Source organism: Falco rusticolus, chromosome 16 (assembly GCF_015220075.1).
Source record: "Falco rusticolus isolate bFalRus1 chromosome 16, bFalRus1.pri, whole genome shotgun sequence".
Lineage (NCBI taxonomy): Eukaryota > Metazoa > Chordata > Aves > Falconiformes > Falconidae > Falco > Falco rusticolus.
In genome coordinates, this window is record NC_051202.1 from 853,097 (window position 1) to 880,158 (window position 27,062).

Below are 27,062 nucleotides of genomic sequence, written 5' to 3' on the forward strand. Positions count from 1 at the left end.
AGTTGCCGCGCCCCAGGGAACTGGGACACAAGAAGAGCAGCTAGAGGAATTGCATTAAATACACACCAGTAATATAATTTAAAAAGAAAGGGAGAGTGAGAAAGATCAACTTCTCTGGAGACTATCACAGAGGTTTCCATTATGGGTGGAGGGAATGAAGTCTAGTGATCGAGGGAGCCCAGAGCCAGTTCTCTCCTCTGGGCTCAGTGGCTCCAGGCAACTTCTCCGTGCTGGGCAAGAGGGCTCCTGGCTGGCATAAACCCAACACCTGGCTCCTAAGGGGCTGAGCAGCCCCAGTTCAGCCCACTGATTTCACATGGAGCACTGGCAGATCAGCACCTCTGGGAAGAGAGAAAGTGCACTCTGATGTCAGGCTTCCAAAATTAGAGGCCATGCTGGAAACCCCATGGCCTTCGCCTCTTTATGCTATGACTTGCCCTTCTGCAAAATGGGTATAGGGCCCCACCCTTGCTGGGTGGTGCAGGCTTTTGATTGAATTCTTGGAGCTCACCAGATGAAAGGCCTTCAAGAATTCCGAGTCCTCTCCTTATTACCGATGAGCCATCCTCCAGTGGGCAGAAGAGTCATATCCATGCACAGTAGTTCGTGCAAGTCACTGCTTAAAAAGGTGCCGGCCAACCTAAATAGTGGTTTGACAGCGACAACCATGCCTTAAGCCTAGATTCTATTGTGGAAACAATTGTTATGTCCCTTTAGAGAGGTCCATGAAACTGGGGCTTGTCCCCTGCGAGCCTAGAAAGTATTTCCCAAAGGATGATAGGAGCCCAGTCGGAGCAGGGAATTTGCATGAAGGGAAGACCTGTCTGTCTCTCCCTCATCTCTAAGACAGCTTTGAAACAGCTGTACAAGATACACGGCTGGTGGACTGAGGCAACAAGCGCAGGAAATACCATATAAATACAGGTTGCTCTTTAGAAGCCTGGAGCAGGAAAGCAGGAGTTTGTGAACGGACCACAGCTGGATCGTAAGAAACAGATACAATCCAGCCATGTCTGAAGCAGTGCTGGGCTGTTGTCAACTGTTACTGGCTAACATAAAATTAATCCGACGGTTTCAGTCCACCTGTTGAGAAAACATTTTAGAAGGCCAAATTCCTTCCTCCCATTTCCATCCCCCTTCCCTTCACAAGCTTCCCCCAAGACTCACTGGCTGGTTTGGGAGTTCATTCCCAGCGATCTCATCTGAGGGCCTCTGCAAGGCGCCAGAACCAAACTAGCTTGAAGAAGGGGTTCCTCTACATATCTGTCCTAAGCAAAGCAGCGCCGTATATAGAAACAGAGGACTTCCCCTCCAGCCAGGGCTTTCTCTGATGCTTTCCCAAAGGGCTGCATTTCAATGACGAACCAGCGCACACATACAAATTTATGCAATCAGTCTGTCCCTAGGACAGAGCAGGGAAACTTCAAAAGGGAAAGGCCAAGGTGGTGCTCAGCTTAGATCCAGTGTCAGTCAAGGCAGATACGGACAGCCAGGCTGATTTCCAGTTAGTGAAGGCTCAAGAGATGAAAAGCAGATGCAAGACTTGGGCTGATACCCTGGGGCAATGCAGAGAAGAGAGAGTGAAATCTGAATTGATCCCCAGAGGGAAGAAGGAAGCAGGATGTGAACCTCCCCCTGAGAGGAGGGCAAAACAGGACTGGGATGGAAATCTGGAGGGCAGACTGAAACCTGAACTACCCACAGGGAAAAGCCAAGCAGGAACAGAAATGACATGTAGGGAACACAGGAGATTAGGGGGAGGTGGGAACACAAAGTGGAATGAAGAAGTATGAGAGAGATCCCTGGGGGGAGGGAAGCCCTGATTGAGCAAAATTAAATCTGCAGGGAGTTTTGCATCCCAGATATTAATAACAAACTACCTAGCAAGTTAGGCCCTTCTTTCCACCTTCAAAAGGATGGAGGGGAGGAAGAACTTGTCTGTGGTTGAGCACAAGACTATGAATCAGAGAATCGGAGTCCATATCCCAGCTCTGCTAGGGAGCAGGTCCCGGGATTACAATACACCTCAATGTCCACAGGCAACTGTCCTATAAAGCATCCACTGATTTCAACTGCAATCACGGTGCTCAGCATCTTTGGGAAAAGCCAGGTAGTCAGCCTGTGTCTGCCTCATCTGTAAGACAGGGTTAAACACCTCCCTACCTTCCAGAGGCACCAGGATGCAAAATTCATTAGCACGATACCTTCAGACGTGTGGGTGGAAAGTACCAAACAAGGTCAGAGTGTTATTAATGGCACTGAAAAAGAGCCACCAGTGACTTTAGATCTCAGATGCAGTTTGCCCACTTTAATTTCTCGTAGCGTGTCTACAGGACATCAGCTCTGACGACCTGAGGCAACCCACTCTATTACCTCATAACAACTGTTGAAAACCCCACATAAACCTCAAAAATTAAAGTTTCCTTGGACAATGGCTCTGTCGGGTATGAACAGGGCAGGGAGAGGAGTTAGATAAGGAGGTCCTGAGGGAGGGGAACCTCTTTGGCACCTCTTGCAGAGAGCAGGGCAGTAACACATGGGATCCTTCACTTGGTTTTGGAAGGGAGGAATTCTTCAGCAGACCCAGCTCCTCACTGCTCTTTTGTGATATACTGGAGGACACACTCAATGGCCAGAAAAGTCTGCTCAGGTCCTGCTGACTGGGGGGAATCTTAAGCAGCTCAATTATTTAATGCTGACTGACCACTGGAAGAGAGTGATCTTGAAACGTGTCCCTTACAGTCATCTGCAACAGTCAAAATGGCAATGTGCATGACCTGGTGTGCAAATGTAGGTGTTGAGCTAATGTGCATATGAAATATGAGGCCACTTCAATTGTGTATCTTATTTCCTTATTTTGTTCCAGATGCTTCCCTTTGTTTTCTGAAGATCTCTCCTGCCCCAGCAATACATCTCCAAGCTACCTCCTTTCCCCAGGTAAATCCATCCCAAGATCCTATTTCTAGGAGGTCTGTTGGAAAGAGATATATATCCTTATTACATCCCCTTATTGCTGTAAACCAAAGAAAACAAAGTAATAGGAGTAAAGAGCCATCAGGAAAATTCAAGCTGTGCTGCGCCCTGGGCTGCTCAAACACAGTAGTGCCTGCTTGTCTGTCTTAATATTGTGAGGTCTCACGGCAGGATCACCTTCACATCGATACAAATATCAAACCTGTCATTATCATTAAACAAATGACAGCCTGTCTGCAAGGGTTAGCCTTCTGCTGGAATGAAACCACATGGCATATTTGGTTACATGCAGATCCTGCTAAGCCTTTCCTGCACTAATGACACATAACCTCTCAGCTTTATTTTGAGACGTATTTTTTCTCAGTGGAGTTCAGTGCTTGAGACCATGAAAAGGCTTGGAAGGGACTGCACCTTCCGTCTTCTGGAAGGAGAGGAGATCTGAGCCTTCGTTCCTCCCTGGCACTCAGAGACTGCATTGCTGCAAGGACCAACAGATGACACGATCCTACACATTACTTTCCTGATGGAAAATAAATCGGTGATTCAGCATCTGTATATTTTCCTCCTCCAGCTGCAGATTAACACACAGCACCGTGTGCTGGGCTGCAACGCTCACACCGCGCACACAAGCCCTTCATCTCTCAAAACCATCAGCCCTAGCTCCGTGTGTGTAATTCCAGAAGGCAACATTATCTCAGGGACTAACTCCAGGCACAGGGTGAATTACCTGGCTCTCTAGGACAGTTCTCTTCAGAGCCATCTACAAAAACAAACAGCGCAATATTTCCTTGAAGGCGGACGGGGAAATAAACCAAACAAGAGCTGGTGAGACCGCAGCAGCACCGCCTGGTAAGGATCACCACATTACAGCAAGTAAAGGTTCCCGTTTCCACACCTGCAGTTGGACCTTCTCTTGGTCCCACTCAATGCCCTTCCATGGCAAGACTCTGAAGCCACGTTTGCCGAGTTACTCAGTTCTGTCCCTGCCACGCTCTGGACACGATCCCAAACCAACAAGCAGCAGATGTCCCTATCCAGGCTGCCAGCACTGAAGGTGAAAGTTTATTACCATCTCCCTGCATTTCCCTTGATATAAACAGGAAACAACCAGTATTAGACTCACTAAATAAAAAGCCAAACCAGATAGGCAAGGCAGAAGATGCTTCTTTTTCCATACACACCCTTTTCCCTCTCATTCACATACAAATTACTGTTGCATCCAGGTGGGAGGAGAGTTTGAAGAGGGGAGGGGGGAAGAAATGTTTGCCAAATAGGCTGAGGGATCAGAAGGCAGCTTTCTCATAAAGCGCAGGGCTGACCCACAAACTGGGAGAAAACCTCAAACTCCGCAAGAGTTGCCCTCCTCCCCGTTTTCAGGGTGAGAGCAGCCACAGCAGGGAACTGGTAGGCAAGTAAGGGGTCTAACCAGGTCACTCCACCCTTCCCTTCCTGCCTGGAGCATAACATGGGAGGGAAACAGACCTGAAATGTAGGCCATCTACAAAGACTGGGGGAGAGGCTTAAATGATGTGAGATTTATGATCTTCAAAGCGATTAGCGCCCAGCACTCCAAATAAAGTCAAAGAAAGCTCAGCAGCTCTTGCATTCAGTTTGGAGTTGTGTTTCAAACCATACTTCTCTGGCTTCAGTTTGAAAACTTGAATTGCAAGGTAACAGGAAAAAAAAAAAAAAAAAAAAAAGCCATCCAAAACCAACCTCAAACCCCAAACCAAAATTAAAAAACCCACCAACCTCCACCCCTAATTAAAGAGCTCAGCACTTGATTTTACATGAAAACACTTTGATATTTCCATATCTCCCCTCTTCCTTTTTCCCGTCATTTGAAATCTGTTTGCTGAATTGAAGATGAATTCAGCAATAGCTGAGGTCAGCCTGAAACGTGAGTGTATAACCCGTGTGCATTTGGGCTCATGCTCATTTAAAATAACAATAATAATAATAATAATAATAACAATAATGGCTCAAGTCTACACACGGCCTTGAGAGGGCCAAGAGAGGGAGACAAAGAGCCATTTGCACAAACCTGTGTCCACTCTCACGGACTTACATCCCCATCCCTGACATCACTGGAAAACCCCTTCTGCGGACACTACCTATGTTTTGGGTAATCGGACCAGATTAAAAAAACAACACCAACAACAACATAAAAAAAACCCAACAAACAAACAAACCAGAAAACCCCAAAACATTAAAACGAGCACGTTTTCAGGCTTTGGGTTTTTAAACCTTGATAAGTCCCCAGTCAGGTTTGCTACTCAGTTACACAAAGAGATGTGCTGGCACAAACCAAAAGGATTTTGCAGTGCCCATTTGGTGGAAGGAGAAAAACTGAAGTGGGAAGTGAATGCGACAAAAGGCTGTCATAAACCCACCGCCTCTTTGGGGGAGAAAAATCTTTCTATCAAGGAGACACTGGCCCAAACCCTGCTAACTGTGAGGCTGTCTGCCCTCGCAACGTCACCAGCACCTGCTCCTTCAGTGGCATGCAGAGGACTAGGACCTTAAAGATAATGGGTCAAATCATCACCGGGTGTAAATCACACTGCTTCACCACACTCAATAGCGTTTCCTTGATTAACCCCAGCCCCGCTCCCAGTTCTAACATCTTTGTGGTGTTGCCATAGGAAAAGTTTGTAACATGTAACGATCTTGTGCTTTCATAGCTTATTTCTGTCTTGAGGGAATTTTCTTTTATCACTAGTTATAAGCAGATTGGATTCTTCTCTTGGCGTGTGGAAAGCCTGTGCTTTGGGCTCTGCAATCCACAGAGCTGGAGACACAAGACTTTTTGTTTTCAGCTGGGTATTCCAAAAACCTGGAAGATGGCTGAACGTGTTAAGACACCTTTGATAGGAAGTTACGACCCACCCAAAACCAGAGCAGCCAAACCAAACAAACAAACAGCAGCTTGCTGACGTCTGTCAGACAAAAGCCACCAAGGCAAGCCTGAAGGACAGAAAAGTGATGGCAAGAAGCTTCAGCTGCCCACCTGCTGCTAGCTGGAAGCCTTTGCAAGGGATTGCAACCCCTGAACTCGGGGAACGCATGACTGGAAGCGGGTAGGTTGCCATACTGTTAAGAGTGCCAACCCCTGCTTCCAGTGCTAGCGGCTGCCCCTGGAGTTACAGCCCCGTTTGCTCTCCTCGCTCCAGCTCTGCCGCCAGCCCTGGGGTCCTGCAGCAGGGCAGGGGGTTCACTCTCCAGACCTCCTCTTTTTCTTTACAAGGACCACGTCCAGCTCCACCGACAGCCACAGGATCCTTAGCTCTGGACTCAGAGAGCATTTTCGCATGTGCCTGCACAGATTTAAGATCTATATGCTCTGCGGGGCTGTCACCTTGTCACCTTCCTCCCCTGGCAATTCTGATGTCAGATTTGGGGATTTCTGAGAGCCATGTGTGAAAATCTCCGGGCACTCAGTGAGACAGGGGTTGCATTTAGTTGTATGAAGCAGGAGGATAACAGCAAACGCAACAAAGACAACGGTCCTTCACACGTTCATTCGTAACTAGAACTTTCTTGCCCTGCAAGAAGCACTTGCTTTTATCTGCTGTCCCTTTCCCCACTGTCTTGCAAAGAGGTATTTGCCGTTGTAGGCAGGCCTGGTCTTGACCTACGCACTCCAAGACCTCAAACCACCTCATCTTCAGTCCTTGCTGATATTCCTGTGAGTCAGCTCTGTGCTCTTAGACTTGCATACCACAGGGCTTTCAGCGCCAGTGTCACAAGCAGTAGAAATGCATGGGTCTTTGGGGCGGGATTTGCGCATTTGCCAGTGTAGCTGTGGTCCCTTTTGTATCTAAATGACAATGGAAAAAATTAAAAAGCCAGAAAAAGCCTCAAGCTAATGGTGATTTAAAGAAACTCTATAATTAACTGAACTTCTATGAAATAGGAAGGCCTGGAAACCAGAAGTTTAATCTGTCATTCTATCCCACAAAGGCAATTGGGAAGAACTTATGTGGTCTGTTTAATGGTAGCTTCTGACCTAACAGTTTTTATCTCTTAGCAGTAGCTGCCTGGGACTCAGCAAGATGAGCAATTAAAAAACAGTAATTCAAGAAAGCAGGAAAATACGTGGTAAGCCAGGGAGCGTCTTACCTGCCTGTTAAAGTCCAGCCCATTCTGTTCATTGCCTACAATGAAACAAACAGAAAAATACCTCAGCATTAATGACAGTCAACATAGATGTAAACTTTCCAGAGCTTAGAACACACATAACCCAAGAGGTGCTGCTAGCCCAGCTCAGTTTACTGTGAGAGCAATGAGAGGAGGGGGGAGGTGAAGTCAATGTGACAGCAGCAATGGAAGTACCAAGGCAGCTTCTGCAACATTTGGTGGTATCAGCCTTTCCTGAAGTGTAGCAGAAGCGCTTCTGCCTGGGAGACACCTGGCCAAGCAGTGAGGGTAGGGGAAAGCTCACTGTCTGCAAGGGAGATTCCAGCAGAGGTGAGCTGGAGGATGTTGCAAATCTCCAGGGAAATCCAAGACCAAGGCACTGTATGTGAAGCAAGAACTAACTGTGGGAGAGGATAGCAAACAGGTGGCCGTGGCTGTTAACCAGGGATCTTCAGGAACCCATGTGGCACTGAGTAATTATGGGATATCTAAAGGAACAGAGGGTGCCGTGGGGTTGTGCTCAAGAGGCGTCTCCTTGATTCCAAAAGAGATTGGCAGGCACAGGGGGAAAAATCAGACAGGTTTCAGCCTGAAGGTACCGCACAGGCCCTCACTCATTCCCCTTTGATGATAAACATCCCCCCCCCACCCCCCCCCATCACACCTGCCAAATTCATCAAGAACATCACAGAGGAAAGGTTGTACGCTCCACAGATATGAATGCTTTAAGGGATTCCACGAAGCCTCTTTAGTTGCAAAGGCAACCCCAAGAAACCCCTTCCCTTTGCAATCCATTCCCTAAGTCACTCTCTTCCAGTCCAACTGAGTTTGTAATAAACAGTCTTAAATTGTTCACATCCCACTGGCACAAGCCCCCAGGGCCACCTCCTCCTGTTTTTTCCAGTATAACGTTCCCCATAAAGCATAGCCTGTACCCTGTGATCTGATCAAGCTTCAACACATCGTGTTTTTCAGTAGTTCATGTCTCTCTTGCAAAGAGTTGGAAAGCGGTTAAGAGAGGCTGTGCAGGCAGGAGTGCAAATCCAGCTCTCCCATTGACTTGCTTTCTTCATCTGAACAAGCCTCTACCCTACCCTAGCATGCAGTTTTTCAGCTTGCACCGTACACATAATATTCCCAGGTGAATCAGCACGGTTCTTTGAGATCCTCAGGGGGAGCGTGCTTGGTACAATTATTCATAGATGGCAAAATATTTTAGAGTCAACGATAACAATTTCATGGCACCCTGTTCTCTGCTATCTAGAAACAGCTCTGGAGATTTAATCAGCAACGTTAACAGCATTGGCTGCGGAAACTGAGCTGCCTTTGTTGCTCCAGTTAGGCTGAGCTGTAGGTCTTTGCTATGAAACAATACCGGAGCATTTCAGAGCAGAACAAGCTGTTGCCCCCCTGCTCTGAAACCTCCTCTGTCTTCTTACTGTCTGCAACTCCACCAAGATCTGCACCTTCTCCCCCAGCCTGTCTGCATTTCTGCTGTGCTGTAGCCAGCCCTTGCTTCTGTCTTCCTCCTGATCTGCTACTCAAAGGTTTTTCTCTTCCCAATCTCAGGTCTTTACCTTCGTCCGTGTAACTCCCTACTCTATGACAGCCTCCAACTTGCCACGTGCTTCCGTGCTCCAGCGCCTCTCGCTGTAACCATCTGCTCCCTGACCATCTCTCTCCAGCTGCTCCCGCCCGAGGAATTTGTTCATTCATTGCGTTCCAGCTCTACGCCCCAAGAGCCAACAACTGCACATATAACGATGGGAATGCTGATAGCGTTAATAGATGATCTCAATCAGTATCCACACACCTGAGCAGGACTGTGTGAGGATCTTCAAGGCCTGCAGTTTCTACCTTTGAAACCCACGGGGGGGTTTGATGCAATCTAAAGGCAGTAGCTAAAAGGAAGAAAGGCAAGGAGGAGAGGAGGAAATAAAGTTCCCAGTTGCTAAAATAGAACAGGAAGGAAAAGGCAATCTTCTGGTTTCTTGGATACAAGAAGTTTCGCTCACGTTCAGATGCAGCACGTTGATGAGGCAAGATTCAAAGACCTTGAGGGAAATCCCTGGGTGCCAGTGATGATGGCTCTGAGTCACCACCGTACACCCCAAAACTTGGAGCTTGAGATGCACAGCTGGAATGGAGTTTCACTCCATATCGCTACCGCCAGGCCCAAGCTCTCCCGCACTTTCTTTCCTCCTCCTCCAAGCTTCCCATCTCTTACTTTTTCCTCCCTTCACAATCAGGTGCAGCTGACAGACTGCTGCCTGCCTTTCCCTCTTCCTCCCCTACCAGGCCAGGCAGAACTTCCCCCAAGCCCTGCCCGCCGCTCTCGCGCGCGTTCCACTGCAGATGGACAGGGCTCTTCAGGAGCACCTCAGCCAGGTACTTTGTGACAGTGGAGCATACTGCAAATATGCACAGAGACTGACACTAACTCGGTTGTAGCTTGGGCGTCTAAGTCTGAGATAGCTGCCCCAGGCTGTCTTGGTAGACAGTGAGGAGAAATAGGCAGCTCCAGAGGCCATTCATCTGACCTATCTTAGACGCCTATCTTAAGCTGAGATGAATGGCCCTCTGGAGATGACTATTTCTCTTTATTGACTACAAAGGGACCCAGGGGCAACTAGTTCAGGCTTAGATGTCCAATAGTGAGATATTTAAAACTGGGCGAGGTTATTTCTACTCCCAGTGGTTATGTAAATGGGAGCTGGATACCCAAATCCCTTCAACGTTTCAGCAGGACCAGCGAGTGTTTGTGCACAGATTTATTTGCAAACAAATCTTGTCGTTTTCTGTTTCGTTAAAAGCTTGTGTTCAAGTAAATTGAAACTATTCCAGCTGCAAGCCGAGGTTCGGGTATGATGGGGATAACAACTCTCCTCTTTCAGGTAAATCAGTAACTTCCCTACAAATACTTTAAAAATAGACTCGGTTTCCTCCCAGTTTCTGTCAATATCAGGACTCACACTGAAGTAGTCATTTCTCTCCTTAAAGGAACGGGCTGTTCAAACAACAAGGATCTGCACTTAAGATTTAATCTTTTCTAGCTCCAGGAGATAAAAAGAAATAAAAGTGTAAGTGGCAGCAGATTCTCGGCTGCTGTAAACTGCCTGAACTCCACTAATACTAATGGAGCTTCACACCAGCCAACAACTTGCCTCTTGCTACACCAGCCAGACACAATGGGATCCAAAGTCTCCAGTGTCTGCTAGATGCAGTCCTCCCCTCCTTAAATTGCACCAAACTGGGGAAGCCCTGGGATTTAAATGGAGAAAGATTGCTTTGAGCCCCTCGCACTGTGGTTCCTGGGAACCACTGCATCAAACCAGCTGTCATTCCCTGCTTTGTGGTTGTTCCGGACAGGGGGGGAAAAGGCAGCGATAAGCTCAGCTGGCTCCCCGCAGCACGCAGATGAGGACTGTGCTGCTCTCCTTGGTTCACCTGGCAGCTGTTTTGCATAGCACTGGCATCAGATCTGGTGCGAGTTTGCCTGGGGAGGTTTCTCTGGGGATGGGAGCAGCAGAACAGTTCCGGACAGCTTCCCCCCACCCGCTGCTGTTCCCCTCGCCTGGAACATGGCATTTGCTCTGGAAACCAAAGGCAAGCGCTCTATCAGAACCAACACAATTCCCACTGGAAGCCGCCGAGCCAGTCCGGCACTTGAGGATAAAATCAACGTAATGGGAGAAGAGTAAAATCAGGATTGCAGTGCGCCTTCATCTTCGCAAGGCAAATACATGCCACAACATGCAGATGTCACCTGTGGGGAGTGACAGCGCGCCCGTGGCTCTTCACCCGACGACAAAAACAGGGCTGCAACCAGAAGGCTAACCTTATCCCCCTTCCCACCCAGCTACACGCTTAATTTGCCTCACAGTTTGATCTCAGCTGCACAGAAGGGACAGGGAATTAGAAGGTGATTTCAATCTTTAACAGGTGTTGGGGAATTCCCACAGGGAATCAGTTTTTTGCCGCGTGCATTTGGGAGGGAAATTCAGAACAGCTGAATGGCGATGGAGGAACAGTGCCAGGCAGACACCAGGCAGGGGATTCAGCTGCCTGGGCTTAGATGTCTAATTTTTAGGTGTCTACTTCTGAGCCAATTGCTCTAGGCTCCCTTTACAGCCACGGAGAGGAAGCAGGCGCTTCCAGAGGGCAAGTCATCTCACCCCCAAGATAGATGGCAGAGAGATGAATCACCTTCTGGAGATACTTATTTTCATCGTTGACTGTACAAGGAGCCTGGGGTGAGTAGGTCAGGCTTCAGCCTCCAAGTATTGAATATCTAAAATTAAGATTAATCTCACCTATCCTGAAGATTTTAGCACTCCAGCTGATAAAGCGCAATGCCATCAGAGAGTGACAAAACAGGCCAGATGCAGAGCGCCTTACAATGTGCATTTTCTAGAAGCTGAGAAATTAACTTGTTCACACTAACTGAGACAAGAGTCACATCTCTCACCTCAAACAACAATTGGAGTTAAAAAATTACCCAAGAGCTGGTAAAGAAAAGAGCGGCAACAACTATGGTAACTGCAAACAACACTTGACCTGCATGCTGCACATGAAGCAAAATGCTCACCTGCACTGAGAAGGATGCAGTTCTATTAAGCAAAAAAGATACTCGGCATCAAGCACACTCCTCAGGAGTTTAATTCACTTTGGAGACTCAAGCAAATACCAAGCCATAGCCCTCACGCTAGCGTTCCCAGCAGTCAGACCAGTGGCTTCTCCAGAACTAGCAGGAAAAAACCCAGGTGGTAGGAGCTCGCTTAAATCACCTTCTCTCCATTTTAGTGGCTGCCCCTAATTCCCTCCAGCTGTGTCCAGTAGCACTGGGGAGCAGAAGCTGAAGCTGATCAGGCACCAGCCAGTTCCCTGGAGCCTTAACGTGCCCTTCTGGGATGCTTGCTGCTCCAAGGCTTACCCTAAGGAGCGTTTTTTAAAGGGAGCAGGGGAAAGTGTGAACAGGATGGGGAGTTTTCGAGGCAGCCAGGTAGGGCTGCCGTTTTCATGTTCACCCTGTGCTCTAAAGACACAGACAGACCGCGCCAGGGCATCAGAGCATCTCCATGGGAAAGTTAGGGCTTGTCAGCAGGGAAAGTGAACCTGTGCTGACTCAGGCAGACAGCTACAGACTCCAGGGGAAGCTTTCACTGAAGACTCAAGTGTCTAATTTGGGTGGAAACCCCTGGGTTATAAAAACGCCTTTCCTTTGTCAGCAATGCCTCAAAGAAACCCCATCTTCTAGTCCCGCTGCAGCTCTGAGTGCAGCATACCCTTCGTGTGGGGCAGAAAGCAGGACAGCAAGTGTGGGAGACTCAGGCAGTTTCCAGAAGGAAACCTGAGGGCAGCCGTTGTTCCCACGGAAAACACTTCACCTGCAGGTGCTGGGAGAGGGCAAGTCTCTTCTCTTAGACCAGAGGCAAGAGGCAGATCAGACCAGCTCTTCCTTTGCCCCTCTGATTCAAGTCAAACCAGCCTTTTGTTCCCCTTTCCCCTCCCCGTCCTTTTTTATCCTCTTCCATAATGGGATGTTTAAGAAAAAAAAATAAAATAACCCAACCTCAAACCCTAATCACCTTCATTTGAATTTCAAATACCCCCCTCCTGGCCTCCCCCACGCCCCAACTGACTTGGAGCTGGGAATATGGAAATTTCTCCTGCTTGCCTTAAATGTGGCTGTGCTATGAAAATCATCAGCCTTATGCAAATCCTGAGCAGGCCCAATTGCCATAGCAACCAGCTGTTTCCAGCCCAACTGCTGCTGCTTTCATTTATTCAGGACTTGTCCTGGGGCTGTGCATGGCTGCGGGGGGGAAGAGACAAGAGAAATCCCGGAGGCTTTGAGGAAAGTTTCACCAGGGAGAGCTGGCCTTGGAGAGCAAAGGTGTAGCCAAGGACTAGGCTCAGCGTGGGGCCGGGGAAGGACAAGTTTCCTCAAAAGGCTTTGGCCTGGCCCTCTCTTTCCAGCCCCATCTGCCAAGGTAACAACAAAAGGCAGAAGACAGAAGCTGAGCCCGAGCAGCCCCCCGCGTGCAGCAAGGCGAGCCCCCGCGCAGCAGGCAGTGCAGCCGGGGCACCCACCGCTCGTCTTGCACAAGCCATCGCGCTGCTCGGGCTGGCCCCCCTTGCCCCCACACGTGCCTTTTTGCCTGACTTAGAAGCTGACAGAGCTCGGAGCTCCATGCTCTGTCCCAGCCTGAGCCGCCACGTTTACAAGCGACCTGCGGTGGGAGCGCAGTGAGCCCCAGCCTTCCCGGAGCCCAGCGGAGCCCAGCGGAGCCCAGCGCTCCGCTCTGCCCGCAGCTGTGCCCGCTCCTGGGGACAGCAGCACCCACAGCAAAGAGCTTGTGCCCTGGCAAAGGGGTGGGAGAGGAGCCCAGGCCCCTCGCCTCAGGGCTGAGGAACAGAGGGGGCTTAAGCTCGTACAGGGAGTGCGTGGCAGAGGGGCAGACTGGGACAAGGTCTCTGGTTTTCCATCTGCCCTGATATGGATTTGATGCTGATGCCAAGTGCACTGACATAGAAGCCGGGGTGCAGGGAGGAACTTTTGCCTGGGTGGAAGCTTTGGCACCCAGTTTCAGAGCTGCCCTGGCTTTCTCTCCTCCGCTGCCGGGGGACCCTGGGTGTCTCGCGGCAGGAGGCATCTCATGCTGACTTCCTTCCCCAGGCACAAGCTGGATGAAGCCGAGGATGCAGGGGGAGAAGAACGACATTCCCAGGCATGTCTCCTCAACAGGGACACATTTGAACACCACAGGAGCAGATGCGTCGTAGCTCCTTAACACTTTCTTGGGGTTTAAAAGAAAGGGTCTCCTTCAGGGAGAAGATTTCTGCTTTATTCCTTCCTGGTGTGCTCAGATAGCTTACCCAGGCTGTGAGGGTTGGGTAACCCTGCTACTGGGGTCAGAGCCGGCCAAGAGCCCGGCTTTCCAGCCCTGTGTGCCCTCCCCATGGAACCGCGCCCCTCCACCTGGCTGCTGCTCCCCCAGAGCCTGGAGTGATGCAGCCGGGCGAAGCTGCCAGGTCAGCCAAGCGCCACTGTCCCAGGAGCAATACCAGCTGCTCCCGAGGCAGCGATTACGCCGTAGGGCTGTCCTATATTGCACCCACACATCCACACCCCAGCTGCTCTCCCCGTGCGCCGGGGTGCCCATCGCACCCCGCCCTGGGCTCTGGCAGGCCGGCCAGTTCCCCATGGTACAGGGTGGGGAGGGAAGATGTTCGGAGCGCCCGCAGCTATTCAGTTACCGATGGTTGTGTTTGAAGAGCTTCCCTATCGCCCTTTTGTTAAAGCTTTGGCTTCCCCCCCATAGCCTCAACAGATGAAATCAAAGGGAAGTAGCTTTGCTTGGTGTAACCTGTTTTGATCAAGCAGATAAACGGGGAACAAGTGTCTGACACAAACAAACAGACAGACAGAGGCAAGTCCCACCTCAGCATTTTGTTGCATCAGATACAGAGGGCTTAGATAAACCACAAGAAGGGGGAGATCTCTGCCTCTCGGCTTGAAGACCAGGGGCGACACTCTGCAGTGCCAAGCCCCCACAGTTCCCATAAAAAAAATCAGCCCAGAACTTGCTGGCATGGCTTTCATCAGTTTAAAAAGATGAAAAGAGCTTACAGCCAAGCATAAAACTCCTGCCTGTCATTACCCCCCATGGAGTCAGTGGGACTGCCGGTGAGCCCAGCTGAGCCCAGCCACGGCTGCCGCACACCAGGCATTAAACCACGCTGGCATCAGGCAGGAGAGGGCAAAGAGGACCCTCTGACTGGAGAGAGGACCCGGACCGGTCCCCAGCCTGGGGCTGACCTGCACAGCTCCTGGGTGATGGGGGGAGGCAGTCTGACCCACAGCCCTTGCCAGAGGCACTCGTGCCTGTTCCCCTCTTGCCCTTCTCACATGTACTGTGATAAAAAAGGCAGAGTAACATACAGGAAGGCTTAAGAGTCACAGGACTGGGCAAGGTAGGTGACGGTCCTTAGAATTTTGGGTGTTTAATTGTAGCTTTTTGTAAAACGGCAACATTTCACTACAACCAGTAGACGTGGCAGGCCCGTGGAATCAAACAAATGTGGGGGGTTGGAGAATATCTTGCTACAAAGCTTTGAAGCATTTTCTATGAAATCAGTGTTGACAAAAAACCCCAACAAAAACCAACAAACAAAAGCTTAGCTTTCTAACCTCCTATGAAAGATGAACAATTTTGACAATTTTCTCAAAAAAAAAAAAAACCAACCAAAACCCCACGATTATTTTAAACACTTTCAAAGTAAAACAATGCCCTAAATTACCCCTTTTCCCCCTCTAAGCCTAGAACTGGCGGAGATATGAAAGGATGAGATTATGCTTCTGCTACTGACACTTCCCATCAGATCTTTAGGCATCAATTTTAGATCAAGGGCTTGGTTTACAAAAGCATTTTGGCACCCAACTCCCTCCAGTTTTTTTGTTTGTGTTTGTTTTTTTTTTTTTTAAAAAAAAACACAACTCTTTTTGGAGTCTGTTTGCATCTTTTGGTGATGAAAGGCCTTTGTAAATATGGACCTAGAAGGATTTTCGTTCTTTATAAGCTGTAATATTGTCAGTTTGGTAACTGCCCTCTCCTTTGGGGGTAATAAGATTCCTGGGGAGCTGTGTGGATTGGTCCAAATCATTAGGAAATGGGTCTTCAATTAATGAGTCATTGGAAAACAGATTTTCCCACATGAAGCTAGTAAACAAAACACTAAACTATTAGGTGTTGCAGTAAATATTCCTCTAACTATGTGTATAAGGGAAAATAAAAACTTCCAGGGACTTTCAGTACAAAGAGCTTTGTTGTTTATAAAAACAGAATGGTCGGAAAGAGGAGGGGGGAAGCCAACAAAGATGTATAGAGGTTTTAGGTAAAGCATTGAGGCAGACCCTCTGTGGGCTTGGCTAGACGTGACTGCCCGTGGGGCTGATGTGCCAGCTTACGCCACCTGAAGTACAATATACACCCCTGAGCAATAGTGTGTGGGGCTGCCCTGGCCACCCTCCTCTCTGAGAGTCCTGCAGGGGACCGGTCACCCCGCAGGAGGGGTTGTGGCTGTTTGCTAGAGAGTCCCACAAGAAGCATCCAACTCTCTGCAGCGTCTCTCATCACAGCTAAGCCTGATGTGGTGATCTCTGACGATCCTGAAAGGATCAACCAGTCACGGGGGATGCATTAGAAGAAAGAATAATTTGAACAGGTTCCTTGTATCAGTCCGCAGGGAAGTGTCACTCTTTTGCAAATGAAGGAGATTTGCTTGTTCTGATTTCCCTGCTTGATTTGAAGGCTCCTAGAGCAGAGCTAGTGCTGCTGCAAACATTTTTGTTATTTTAAAACAAATTGACTTCACTTCTCTGCTTTCTTTTCTCAATTACCACTAGAAAGAGGTGCTACAGCTAACACTAATGCCTGTCTGGGCAGCTTAAGCTGAAAAACATATTTTACCCGATCAGCTGTGGTGCCAGCTTCTCGCCTGTTTAACACTATTAACTACAGCAGCAGCAGCCAACGTCTCCCACTACATGTAGTACCAGCCAATACCAAACCCAAATACCAGCTCTCAATACACCTTCCCTAATCTTGATTCAACTATGTTATCCATCAACTCTGCGTGCCAAGATGCATAAAAACATCTCAGGAGCCTCTGGCTGCCAATTTAAGGCCCTGTGACAGCCACCAGGGTTTTCTGAAAGAGCTTAGGATGTTGGGGACATGCCTGTTGCGAGGCGGATGGGGAACATTTATCTCAAAAAACAACTTGGGGTCATCTGAAAGCCCTGAGCAGAAGCTGACCTGACCAAAGTCATTCAGAGTTCATGGATGTGAATAGATCCAGATTTTATCTCTACCTTAGATTATGTCAAATAACCCAGTTTAATTGCTATGAGCACAGAGGAGCTCTAGTCCTCAGTGCAAGGTGTAAAAAAAGTGGTAGCTTTAGTCCCATTAAAACATGCCTAGAGTTCTCTGGCTTTACCAAGATCTCATTTTTTCTAAAGTTATCTCAAATGACAGAAGTAAAAAAGAAACAGTGAAATCATTCTGTGTAAAGTTTTAATCTCCTGTCACACACACCCCACCCCAAGCTCAGGGGCTCTTCATTACTCAAGGAACAATGAGCCTTCTACATTCTTTCTGCCGGTTTTGGTTTTAAAAGGTGTTTATTTCTAAGTCTACAGGTGAGCCTCACAGTTTCTAATGATCTTAATTTGTCGTACCTAGTGGATGCTAAAATATTTCTTATTATTATTTAGCTGTTTCTTGCCTGAAAGGGAATCTGACCATGAGCTTTTGTGAAATTACAGACTTGAGGGCTTGCATTCACAGCACGTTGCAGGCAGTAGCGGTCAGAAGCGATGCCAGAAAATACAAAACTGATTTTTCTGGTGTATATCACACCTTGTGGCAGTCCAGAAGTTGGTAAGTAACCTGGCAGAAATCAGTGTGAACACCAACACTATGATCTTCAGAGGATCACCCTGTTCTTCAGCTTCCCCTATTCAGGGATAGCTGGGGCTTCTAGCCATGGAGCAGTGAGAGTCGGAGCAGCCGTCAGGTGGGAGTAGTGGAGATGAGAAACCCAATCGTGCTTCAAGATGAAGAGCGATATATTTTTGCTGGAATTATCTAGCTGGATTTGATTATCCCTGAAGCCCCTTCCATTTTTCTACATATACGTGGCCAAAAACAACTTAGTCCCCAGGGAGTTTTGTCTAAGGAAACATTCCCGACACGAACCTTGTTTAAAATGAAGAGCTGTTTGTGCTAAACTGAGCAGACCAAGACCGTTTCAGTGGCATTATTCCTTTGGCAAGACGTGAGCATATTCCCATGCTAAACCCGCAGAGGACATTACTGAGACACACATGGGTTCACTGCCCTTCCAGAAGGACCTTGCATGCTGGTCAAGATACCAATGCAATCCTAGCCCCGAGCACATTCTTGATCAACTCTCAGCCTGGTTGGAAGAGCGCAAGGTAGCAGCAACAGGAGTCGAGCAAGGCATGGACAGAAACTTCCAGCACCTGTGCCCCCCCTTTTCTTTTCCTTCCCTTCCCTCCTCAGGCTCCCTCACCTTGCCCCCCACATCCCGGACCCTCCTTACCTGGCTCCACCTGGTCAGGTTCATGCCGAGTATCTGTGGAATCTGCCGCATCACCGCTCATCTTGATCTCTGGAAAAGGAGGCACAACTGATTTTAATAACAGGTCACAGTCCCAGGCAACAGGCACATGTGGCTGCCACTAAACAGCACAAATGAATGTGTAATTATAATAAACCATCAGACTTTCAAATTTCTGATTCCTCAACATACAGTCACTAGAATATTCATCAGCTCCGAGGATGCACTTTCCCTCCTGTTGCTCTTTGCATCCCCCTCGTTCCTTCCCCCCCTCCCCAATTTGCTGCTGTGTTCCCACCTTTCGCATGCTCCTCTCCTGTGCTGAGGATGAGGGGTTGTCTAAGCACTGGGAGCCCTCCTTGCCTCTGGTGAGGCTCCCAGTTTGACACCGTCCTCCATCACACCTGTAGAGGCAGGGGGTCCCTCCCAGCTTTTCCCTCCTCTCCCACACCCTCTGTGCCTTGGGACGGCTCAGCCGGGCCAGTGCTTGGTGCCCTACCTACGGCGAGGACCAGCAGAGCAAGGTGCTCTCAGAGAGGGACATGAAGTCTCCCTTCTCCTCTCTCCCCCTTGCAAACTGAGCTGATTTCTCTCCTGAAGTCTGATCCCTGCTTGCAGACCCTGCTTTCTCCCACATGCATGTGCTTGCACCCCTGGCAAACCACGAAGAAGCTGCCTGGCTCCAAAGCACTGTCCCCAGCCCAGGAGCAAAAGGAGTGCTTTGCCATCAAGCTCTGGCATATTTCCCCCCATCCTTATCAATGCCAATAAATTCATCATTTACCCTTGAAGTGATGGCTGCCACCACACCCGGGGCCACTTTCTCCTTCGGGGACAGCTGAAAGACAAGGTGGGAATAGTCAACTTTACACTGGATTGCTCATCTCCTCCTTAAAAGAGGCAAAGTACACACCAGTGAAAGAAGGAAGAATATCTATTCAAATTCAGATGGACACCCCCTCCTCTTCTACCCTTTCCATGGGAATTTTAACTCTTTCCAGGCTAGTTGGGGGGGGAAAAAAAAGATAATTTTTTTTATAAAGAACCGACGGATTTGCATGTGCTTCCTGCAGCGAATCCCGGCCACAGGAGTCACCCCATTTGCATCGGGCAACAACACCACTGTGGAAGCAGGGCCAGTGTTTGCTGTGGTTTTGCTGGGGTAGAAGAGACAGGTGGAAGCCTTCTTAAAAGCATCATGCAAACCTTTTCCTCTTTCCTGTGTATGCCTTGCGTTATTTCCAAACGGCCAAGAGGGTGAGAAGAACCCTATATACCCATTTCCCTCTATTACTCACACTAAAACAGGCAGGCCTTTTTGTTTGTTTGTTCAGGTTTTCTTTTCCCCTATTCAAACTTCCAGTATGCAAATGGAAGGTTATCTGCTTTTGGGGCAAAACTGAACAGCTTTGTTCAGGTTGAAGTTTGAAACTTTTTCATCAGCAAATGAATAAAGGAAGAAAAAAAGTCAAGATTTTATACCAGAGGCAGAGTGAAGAAACCTTCACATACTTCAGAAACTGCTTTTCCTTAAATTGTATTAAGGACTGAGGGGGGGAAAGGAGAGAGAAAAGAGTTGTGGGAATTTTTTTCCCCCCCTTCAAATAAATCCTCTGTAATTAAGACATGAACATTTAGTGGGGCTTCTAAGCATTTCTACTGCAGGAAGAGTAATTATCATCAGCTATAAACATCTTCTTGTCTTGTAACACTGCCAAGGGACCCTAACTTAGGCAATCTACAAAGCATAAAGTTTTGTTTGCTGCCAAAAAACATCTTAAAAAAAAAAAAAGGAAAGCCAAGTTCTCATAAAATAGAGCAAGAAAAATCTTAATCCATGCAGAAGTTCAGTGCTTGCTTTACTGAGAAAGTCTGCAAGTTTGCAAAAAAGCCCAAACAGGTTTCATCATGAGCACACAAATAATGAATGAACGCACGTTACTGAAAAAAATTTATCTAATCCCCAAGACCAAGGAGCCCCTTATGAGCACAGAGCAAAAGACAGAGCATTTCAGACAGAGCTGAGAGGAAGGCACAAAAGCAAACCCTAAGGAATTCCCCCCTCTCACAGGAGCAAACCTGCAGCCCCTCTGCCATTTGTAACCTGGGGTGGGTGGGGAGGAGAGGAGGGATTGCAGCTGCAACCTGATTACATATCACATGCCACCTATCACTTAAACTCCCTCCTCCTGGAGTCAGGAGATAACAAGATACCCTGTGATTCTCTCACGTGTAGAGCAGAATTGTATTTTCACAAAAAATCAAATTCCCATTATAGACATACACAAACTATTACAGTTTAAAAATCTGAAGTGAGGGGGAAGAAAAAGAGAACCCTTTTGATCAAGGCCTACCGATCTGAGTGGTTTGGGGCTGACCAGCTTATTTATACCTATGGACACCAGTGTAGCGCCAGCCATCCTCCAAGGGATCCTCAAGAACAGGGAGCAGACGTACAGAGGAATTGCTTTCTAACGTGATGTAAGTGTAACCAAGTTAAAGGCAACACCTTGTTATGGCCGCTCAGGAGGCTGCCACTGTAAAGCAGGACAGTGATGCGTCTGGATTTGACTCCCGCTCCATCTGAAAAAACACCTCAAGACAAGGCAGGCTGTGAGACTGAGTCCAGCTAAATGCCGGCTTCTTCCATACGGCTTTGCCATGTTGGCAATACACGGAGAATAAGCAGGCTAGTAAAAAAATCTCTGGGAAAAATAATGCAACTTAGGACTGCCTAACTCCTAACCACAGACCCATTAGGAGCCGCCACTGTGGCCTGGGCCATATTAAAAATGTGCTGCTGTACCTCAGCTCGCAAACATACCTGGGGTAGGGGCAGTCTGGTTTGTTTGCCCAGACCAAAGAAACTATACCAGTGCAGACACTTCTCTGGGGATATATCTGCATCTCTATTTTTGCTGAAACAAATGGTGTCAGCAAATAAAGCTTTCCCAAGCCCTTATAGTTGTTCAGACATGGGCACTAGGGTAAACCAACCTGATGACTTTCAAAGGAAAAAGGAAAGCCGGTGGTGGTGGTGGGGAAACCCAGCTTGGCTGAGACCATTACCCAGAGCCTATTGAATTTTCTGTGCTTTAGGTGTCCAGACCCTCCAGAGGCTGCAGGCAGGTGACCTGTCCCAATGCCTGGGGAGGAGGAGGAGGTGGCCCAGCCAGGGAAGGTGCTGCTGCAGGGAAACCCTCCCGGCAGGGATGCGAGGCCGGAGCAGCCCACCCTCACCTTGCACACTGCGTCTTCCCTGCACGGGCAGAGCAGAAGCAGCTCTGCAAGCAGCTCACGGCAAGGCCTTGCTGTGCAGGGACCCCAGGACTGAACTTGCTGAAGTGCCTTTGCCCAAGGAGGAAAGCGCCCTCCCACCAGCACTGAGCTCCCGCACGCGAGAGCGGTTGGGCCCAGGCTGGTCTCCCTCCCTGCGAAAAGACGGCTTAAACCCTAGGCTCTCCTGGCAGATGGCAGGGTGGGATGCTATGGGAGAATGGAAGTTCAGTACGCACCCAGCTCTGCGCAGCTGCCGGCCAAATCCACCCTGGGAGTGATGCCACTGGCTTTGACAGAGGGCACCGTATCGATTTTGGGAATCTTCTCATGAAGAAAGAGTCGCCCACAAGCAAAGCAGATGGGTGGATAGGAGCCTGCGGGGGATGCGTCCCCGAGAGACACCACACACAAGCACACCCATTGCAGGTGCTCAGACTAGTCAGGCTCACACGCCGAGCCAAGACCATGAGCCTCACACCTCCCGCAGCCTCTCCTTGTGGCTGGCCGGCGGCACCAGGGGCTCCCCCGCTGCCCTCCCGGTGGCTGGCCAGGGAACCAGCCTGCTCAGCGGGGACCGGCCGGCCCGGAGGGGCTGCTGCCACCCCAGAGCCATGGGGAGAGCAACGCCAGGGAGCAGAGGCTTTGGCCGCCTCTGACAGCCCGCTGCAGGCTGACACTGCGTTAGGTGACGGCACTGCCGCAGCACCTGGCTTGCCCTGCAGGCCTGTCTGTGAGCCCACAGGCCAGCAGGGCCTGGTGAGGGGCTACAGGCACTGACCACGGAGCCCAAGGTCTCCCCTGCACAGCGGGACCACCCAGCACCCGTGCTTCACTGCAGCGTGCCAGGAGGGGCGCAGAGGGACCGAGCCTGGGACAGAGCGATGGCCATACCCACCCCCTCCCCTCCACACCTGGGGACAGCGAGCAGGGGTCCTGCTGCACAAAGCACCAGCAGGGCAGGTGGTCCCGTACCCCCAGCATCCTGCTGCCTGCCCCTGCCGCAGGAGGGGCTGTCAGGATCTGGCCTTCGCTGCTGCCGCCACTCTGCCCCTGCCCCAGCGGCACCCGCAGCTCCGGTGTGCCCGGGGCACCGTCCCTCCCCTCAAGCACAGGGGCTTTTGCTGAGGGCAGAAGCTAAACTCACTCTGTCGGGGCGAGCCAGAGCTCAGCACGGCTCCAAGGGATTTGGCAGTGATTGCTCTGGTTCCCCAGCGAATTGCAAAGAGGTCTTCTCAGCAAAGATGTGGGACTACCTAAGCTGTACTTCTGGATCAGACCCCCTGGAAGGAGTCTGTCTCTTTCAGAGTGTCCCTGTTCATTCATTCCTCACTCAACTCAGCCTCCTACAGCTCCCTCCTCATTCATTTTTCCCTCCTTTTCCCTCTTTGTCATTAACTTTTCTCCTTCCAACCCACGTTCCATCTCGCTCTCACTCTCTCACACATGCACTCCCCTCCGCCTTGCTGCATCTCTGTGAATTTATCCCCTCTCACTCCTCCCAGCTTTATCCCAATGACTGGACCCCCAGGTCAGGCACTAAAAGGTCATTTTCCAGGTTCCCGAGACACTTCTGCGCTCTGCTCCCCCACCCACGTTAGGGCTGGCAGCGTGAGCGGTGCACCCACATTGTGGGCATGGCTTGGCAGCCCCCTGAACAGGATCAGGGCAGCATCCATCCCCGGGTAGGAGTGTGGGCACTGAACCATGCGCTCCAGCGGGAGAAAAGAGGAGGGAAAGGAGGGAGGAAAGGTCACAGGAATCGGAGCAATCCTGTTTCCTGCCCAAGTCCACGGTCTCGGCTACACGGTGAGCTCCAGCCCGATCCTTCCTCAAGTGCTCTTTACCTGCGTGCACAGACTCCAGGTTCACCATCCTGCTGGTGGAGGGAAATCCGCGGTGCGCCCAGCCTCCTGCCGTCAGCCCCAGGTTGCCAGGGGCTGCCAGTTTGCCCTCCCTCCTCTGCCACCCGCTGCCTCTCAAACCAGGCGTGGGTCCGCTCCCGAAGGGACCTAGAGCTCCATTGCCTGTTGCCATGCAGGGCCAGGTGAGCATGCGGCGCCGCGCCACGCCTCGCCCCACCTCCGGCTCCCTTGGGTGCCCTGACACCCAGCAGCCTGGCGCCCGGCCCATGCAAAAGCACCATTTGCATATTAGTAACTCGGGAATGGATGAGTCCCTGCAGCGCTACCAGGGCGTGGGGTGGGGTGGGAAGGAGGGAGGAAGGAAGGCAGTTTGCCCGCCTTCACCCGCACAGATACACCCCACAGCACCTGCCTGCTGGGTTGTGAGCGGGGGGCTTTGCGGGGGCTCCGCCGTCAGCCCCAGTCTGAGTTGTCCCCTTGTGGACAGGCTTTTGGCTCTGCCCCTTCCAACGTGCAGGTAAGAGAGGCTGAGGCATGGAGCCAAACTGGGCAGCGGCTGCCAGCACCCAGAGGGGAAGGCACCTGGAACAGCCCCCCTGGTCGGCAGCCCCTTCACTTAAATCCTGGGGTCTCTGCAGCGTGAGCCACGAGAGCAGCCTGTGCGGCTGAGTCTCTGCAACCCGTAGGTCTGGGTCTGGGCTGAACCTTAACGACGCCGTGTGAAACAAACCAGCACAGAAAGGAAAGTTAAGAGCAGAAGGATAACCCGGCCTGGCTAAAGACACAGGGCAGGGTTAGGATCAGCACACGGAGTCTCCCCTTTCCTGACCCGTACTCTGTGGTACATCAGCCCCCCAAGAAGAGGAGAGAAGTGGCAGACAGCCTCCTCCTCCTCCTCCTCCTCCATGTTGTTTAAAGCTGCAGTATTTAGCCGAATTCCAGGGAAGCCAGGGAAAAAAATCCCCTAATGTTGGCTTCTTCTGCAGAAAGCTGCCAGAGGCCAGATCCTCAGCCTACGCTCTGTGCTGCGACAGGCACCAACAGCCACCCCGATGGACCCAGGCACTGCAGTTGCCCCCGTCCCTGCTGTTCACTGCCTTGATGACCCCTACCACAGCCGGGGGTAGCAGGACGCCTGTGTTAAACGCCTGAGCTCCAGCACTGCTCAGCCCCCTCCTGAAAGCGTTAACACGCTCAGTTGGCAGCTGCCAGGTACAAGCTATCACACATTCATCTCTCCCTGCCTAATTCACGTTCCAGGGCTCTTGGCTTTCCCACATACTGCTCTCCCTCCCTGGAAAGACAGGTTTCTGTGAAGAGATGGGTGGGCGGGCGAGCAGGCTCCCCAGCCTTCCCTCCAACCCAGCCTGACGACGTTATGGGGCTGGAGCGCCTGCCCTCGGCTCGCGGTCAGGGAGGGCATCCTCAGCAGAGGGCATAGCGCTGGGAGGAAAGGGCGACGTGTCAAAGAAAGCTCTAACAAGGAAAAAGTGGAGGAAAGTGAGAGGGAGAGGTGGAAGGGGGTAAGCAGGAAGAGGGGAAGTTCCCGGGTCAGACTAACATTTGCAGGACAGGGCGCGAGGGGACATCCCGGCAGGCTGGCTCAGTGCTCCAGGAAGCAGAGAGGTGACACGAGGTAGTTTGCGCAGGCAGCTTGTTCCGAGCTGCTGGAGGGGCTGGACTCCTGCCACCGAGCTGAGCCTGTGTCAGCGGAACCACAGCCATTCAGGCCCTGATCCTCGGGCTGTTCCTGGCCAGCTGCTGCTAGCGTTTTCAGCATGACCCCCATGTCTGGGTTTTCCCCATCTTGAAGATTGACGCGATCAGGTGTCTCCACTGCGTCAAACATGGATTTGCTGGTGGCTCCCAGCCAGCTTGAAGGGCCTCTGGGGCACAGAAGAAAGGCCCTGGAAAGGCTGGGGACCACGAGAGCTCTCCTTCCCCACCACATCAGAGACCCTTTTGTACACCAAGCAGGAAGTTCACTTGACACCCATCTTTTCTCTTCTGCTGCCCAGTGCTTTTCTCTTGCTCCAGAGGGGAGCAGCCTGTCCTGGAGCCCCAGGCAGGCAGGTCCTCCCCAGCAAGTCTTCCAGGTGGGCAGGAATCCCGAACATCCCCCGGCCAGGGATGCTGTCCCAGCCCTGGGCAGGGCCACAGTGCCCTCTCTCCTGGCCCCGTGGGTGCTGCCCAGAACAGCCAGCAATCCTCCAGCCACCAGTCTGGCCCTGCAGCTGGTGACATCTGCTTTTTCTGACTTATTTTGTGATCAATGAAACAGCAGGAAAAAACCAACCAACATTTAGGTGCTTTTCTCCCCAAACGGCTGTGGGAGCACAGCCCTTCACCTGGGTACCCTTGGCTTCACTGATCACAGTGACAACACAGGCAAAAGAGAATACACCCTCCTGATCATGCTACTCAAGACACCTCTGCTACCCACAGAGAGAAGTAGTAGGGGTCAGATTGCAGCAGCATCACTCCTTTCTGTTCTGGAAATAAGACCACCTTCTCCAGGCAAAGGCAGATTTGCTTTAACACTGCCCTGAGATGATCACACCTAGATGCCAGCAGATGCGCTGTTGGTTTGGTTTTTTTCCATGGCCATCAACAAATGATCAGTCCGCTCTCATCCTCACTGTACGCATGTGTTCCCCCACTCCTGCTGCCAGCGTTTATTCCCTTCTTGGAGGAAGATAAGCTCCGCAGATAGTGCTTGATTTATGGAGTATGGCCTTTGGACAGGCTGAAAGCACAAACTGCAGAAAGATGTTACAAAATCCCCACTGCTTTTTCCTAGCAGCAAGGATTTATACCAGCACTCCTGGCCAACTGCGCCTTCCCTCTGTGCCAAGAAGGTCTCCTGCCTCCACCTGCAGCAGCTGCTTTTTCAGGGTGTTATTTGAGTGCATCAACAAGGATTTTTCTTTGGAAAGGCAAATGCACCGCAGTGCAGTTCTAGTGAGGCTCGGCGGGACAGCGCGACCTTGCAGGGGCCGAGCTGCAGCGCTGTCATCGGGGTGGCGGTGGCGGGAGGGTCCGTGCAGTGCGGGCAGCGGGGGCAGCGGGGGCAGCCCGGGCAGCGGGGGCAGCGGGGGCAGCGCGGGCAGCGGGGGCAGCGCGGGCAGTGGGGGCAGCGGGGGCAGCGGGGGCAGCGCGGGCAGCGGGGGCAGTGCGGGCAGCGCGGGCAGCGCGGGCAGCGGGGGCAGCGGGGGCAGCGGGGGCAGCGCGGGCAGCGGGGGCAGCGGGGGCAGCGCGGGCAGCGGGGGCAGCGGGGGCAGCGGGGGCAGCGCGGGCAGCGGGGGCAGCGGGGGCAGCGCGGGCAGCGGGGGCAGCGGGGGCAGCGCGGGCAGCGGGGGCAGCGCGGGCAGTGGGGGCAGCGGGGGCAGCGGGGGCAGCGCGGGCAGCGGGGGCAGTGCGGGCAGCGCGGGCAGCGGGGGCAGCGGGGGCAGCGGGGGCAGCGCGGGCAGCGGGGGCAGCGGGGGCAGCGCGGGCAGCGGGGGCAGCGGGGGCAGCGGGGGCAGCGCGGGCAGCGGGGGCAGCGGGGGCAGCGCGGGCAGCGGGGGCAGCCCGTGGCCCCGCCGCGCAGAGCCGCGCTCCGCCAGCACCCACTGGTGGAGGCCGGGCAACCTGCACCGCAAAGCGGCACCGCCGGGC

General features: G+C 51.4%; 1 protein-coding gene across 1 annotated transcript in view; it reads right to left on the minus strand.

The window, feature by feature from the left end:
- POU2F3 (POU class 2 homeobox 3) overlaps positions 1-23,595 on the minus strand; it is a 41,887-nt gene extending 18,292 nt beyond the window's left edge. Inside the window, exons 1-4 of the mRNA XM_037409869.1 lie at positions 23,388-23,595; positions 19,049-19,102; positions 18,247-18,315; positions 7,096-7,130 (exon numbers count right to left, since the gene is read on the minus strand). Of these exons, the coding sequence (XP_037265766.1) occupies positions 7,096-7,130; positions 18,247-18,315; positions 19,049-19,102; positions 23,388-23,595 (366 nt within the window). The remainder of the gene's footprint in view (positions 1-7,095; positions 7,131-18,246; positions 18,316-19,048; positions 19,103-23,387) is intronic.
- Between the last annotated feature and the right edge of the window lie 3,467 nt (positions 23,596-27,062).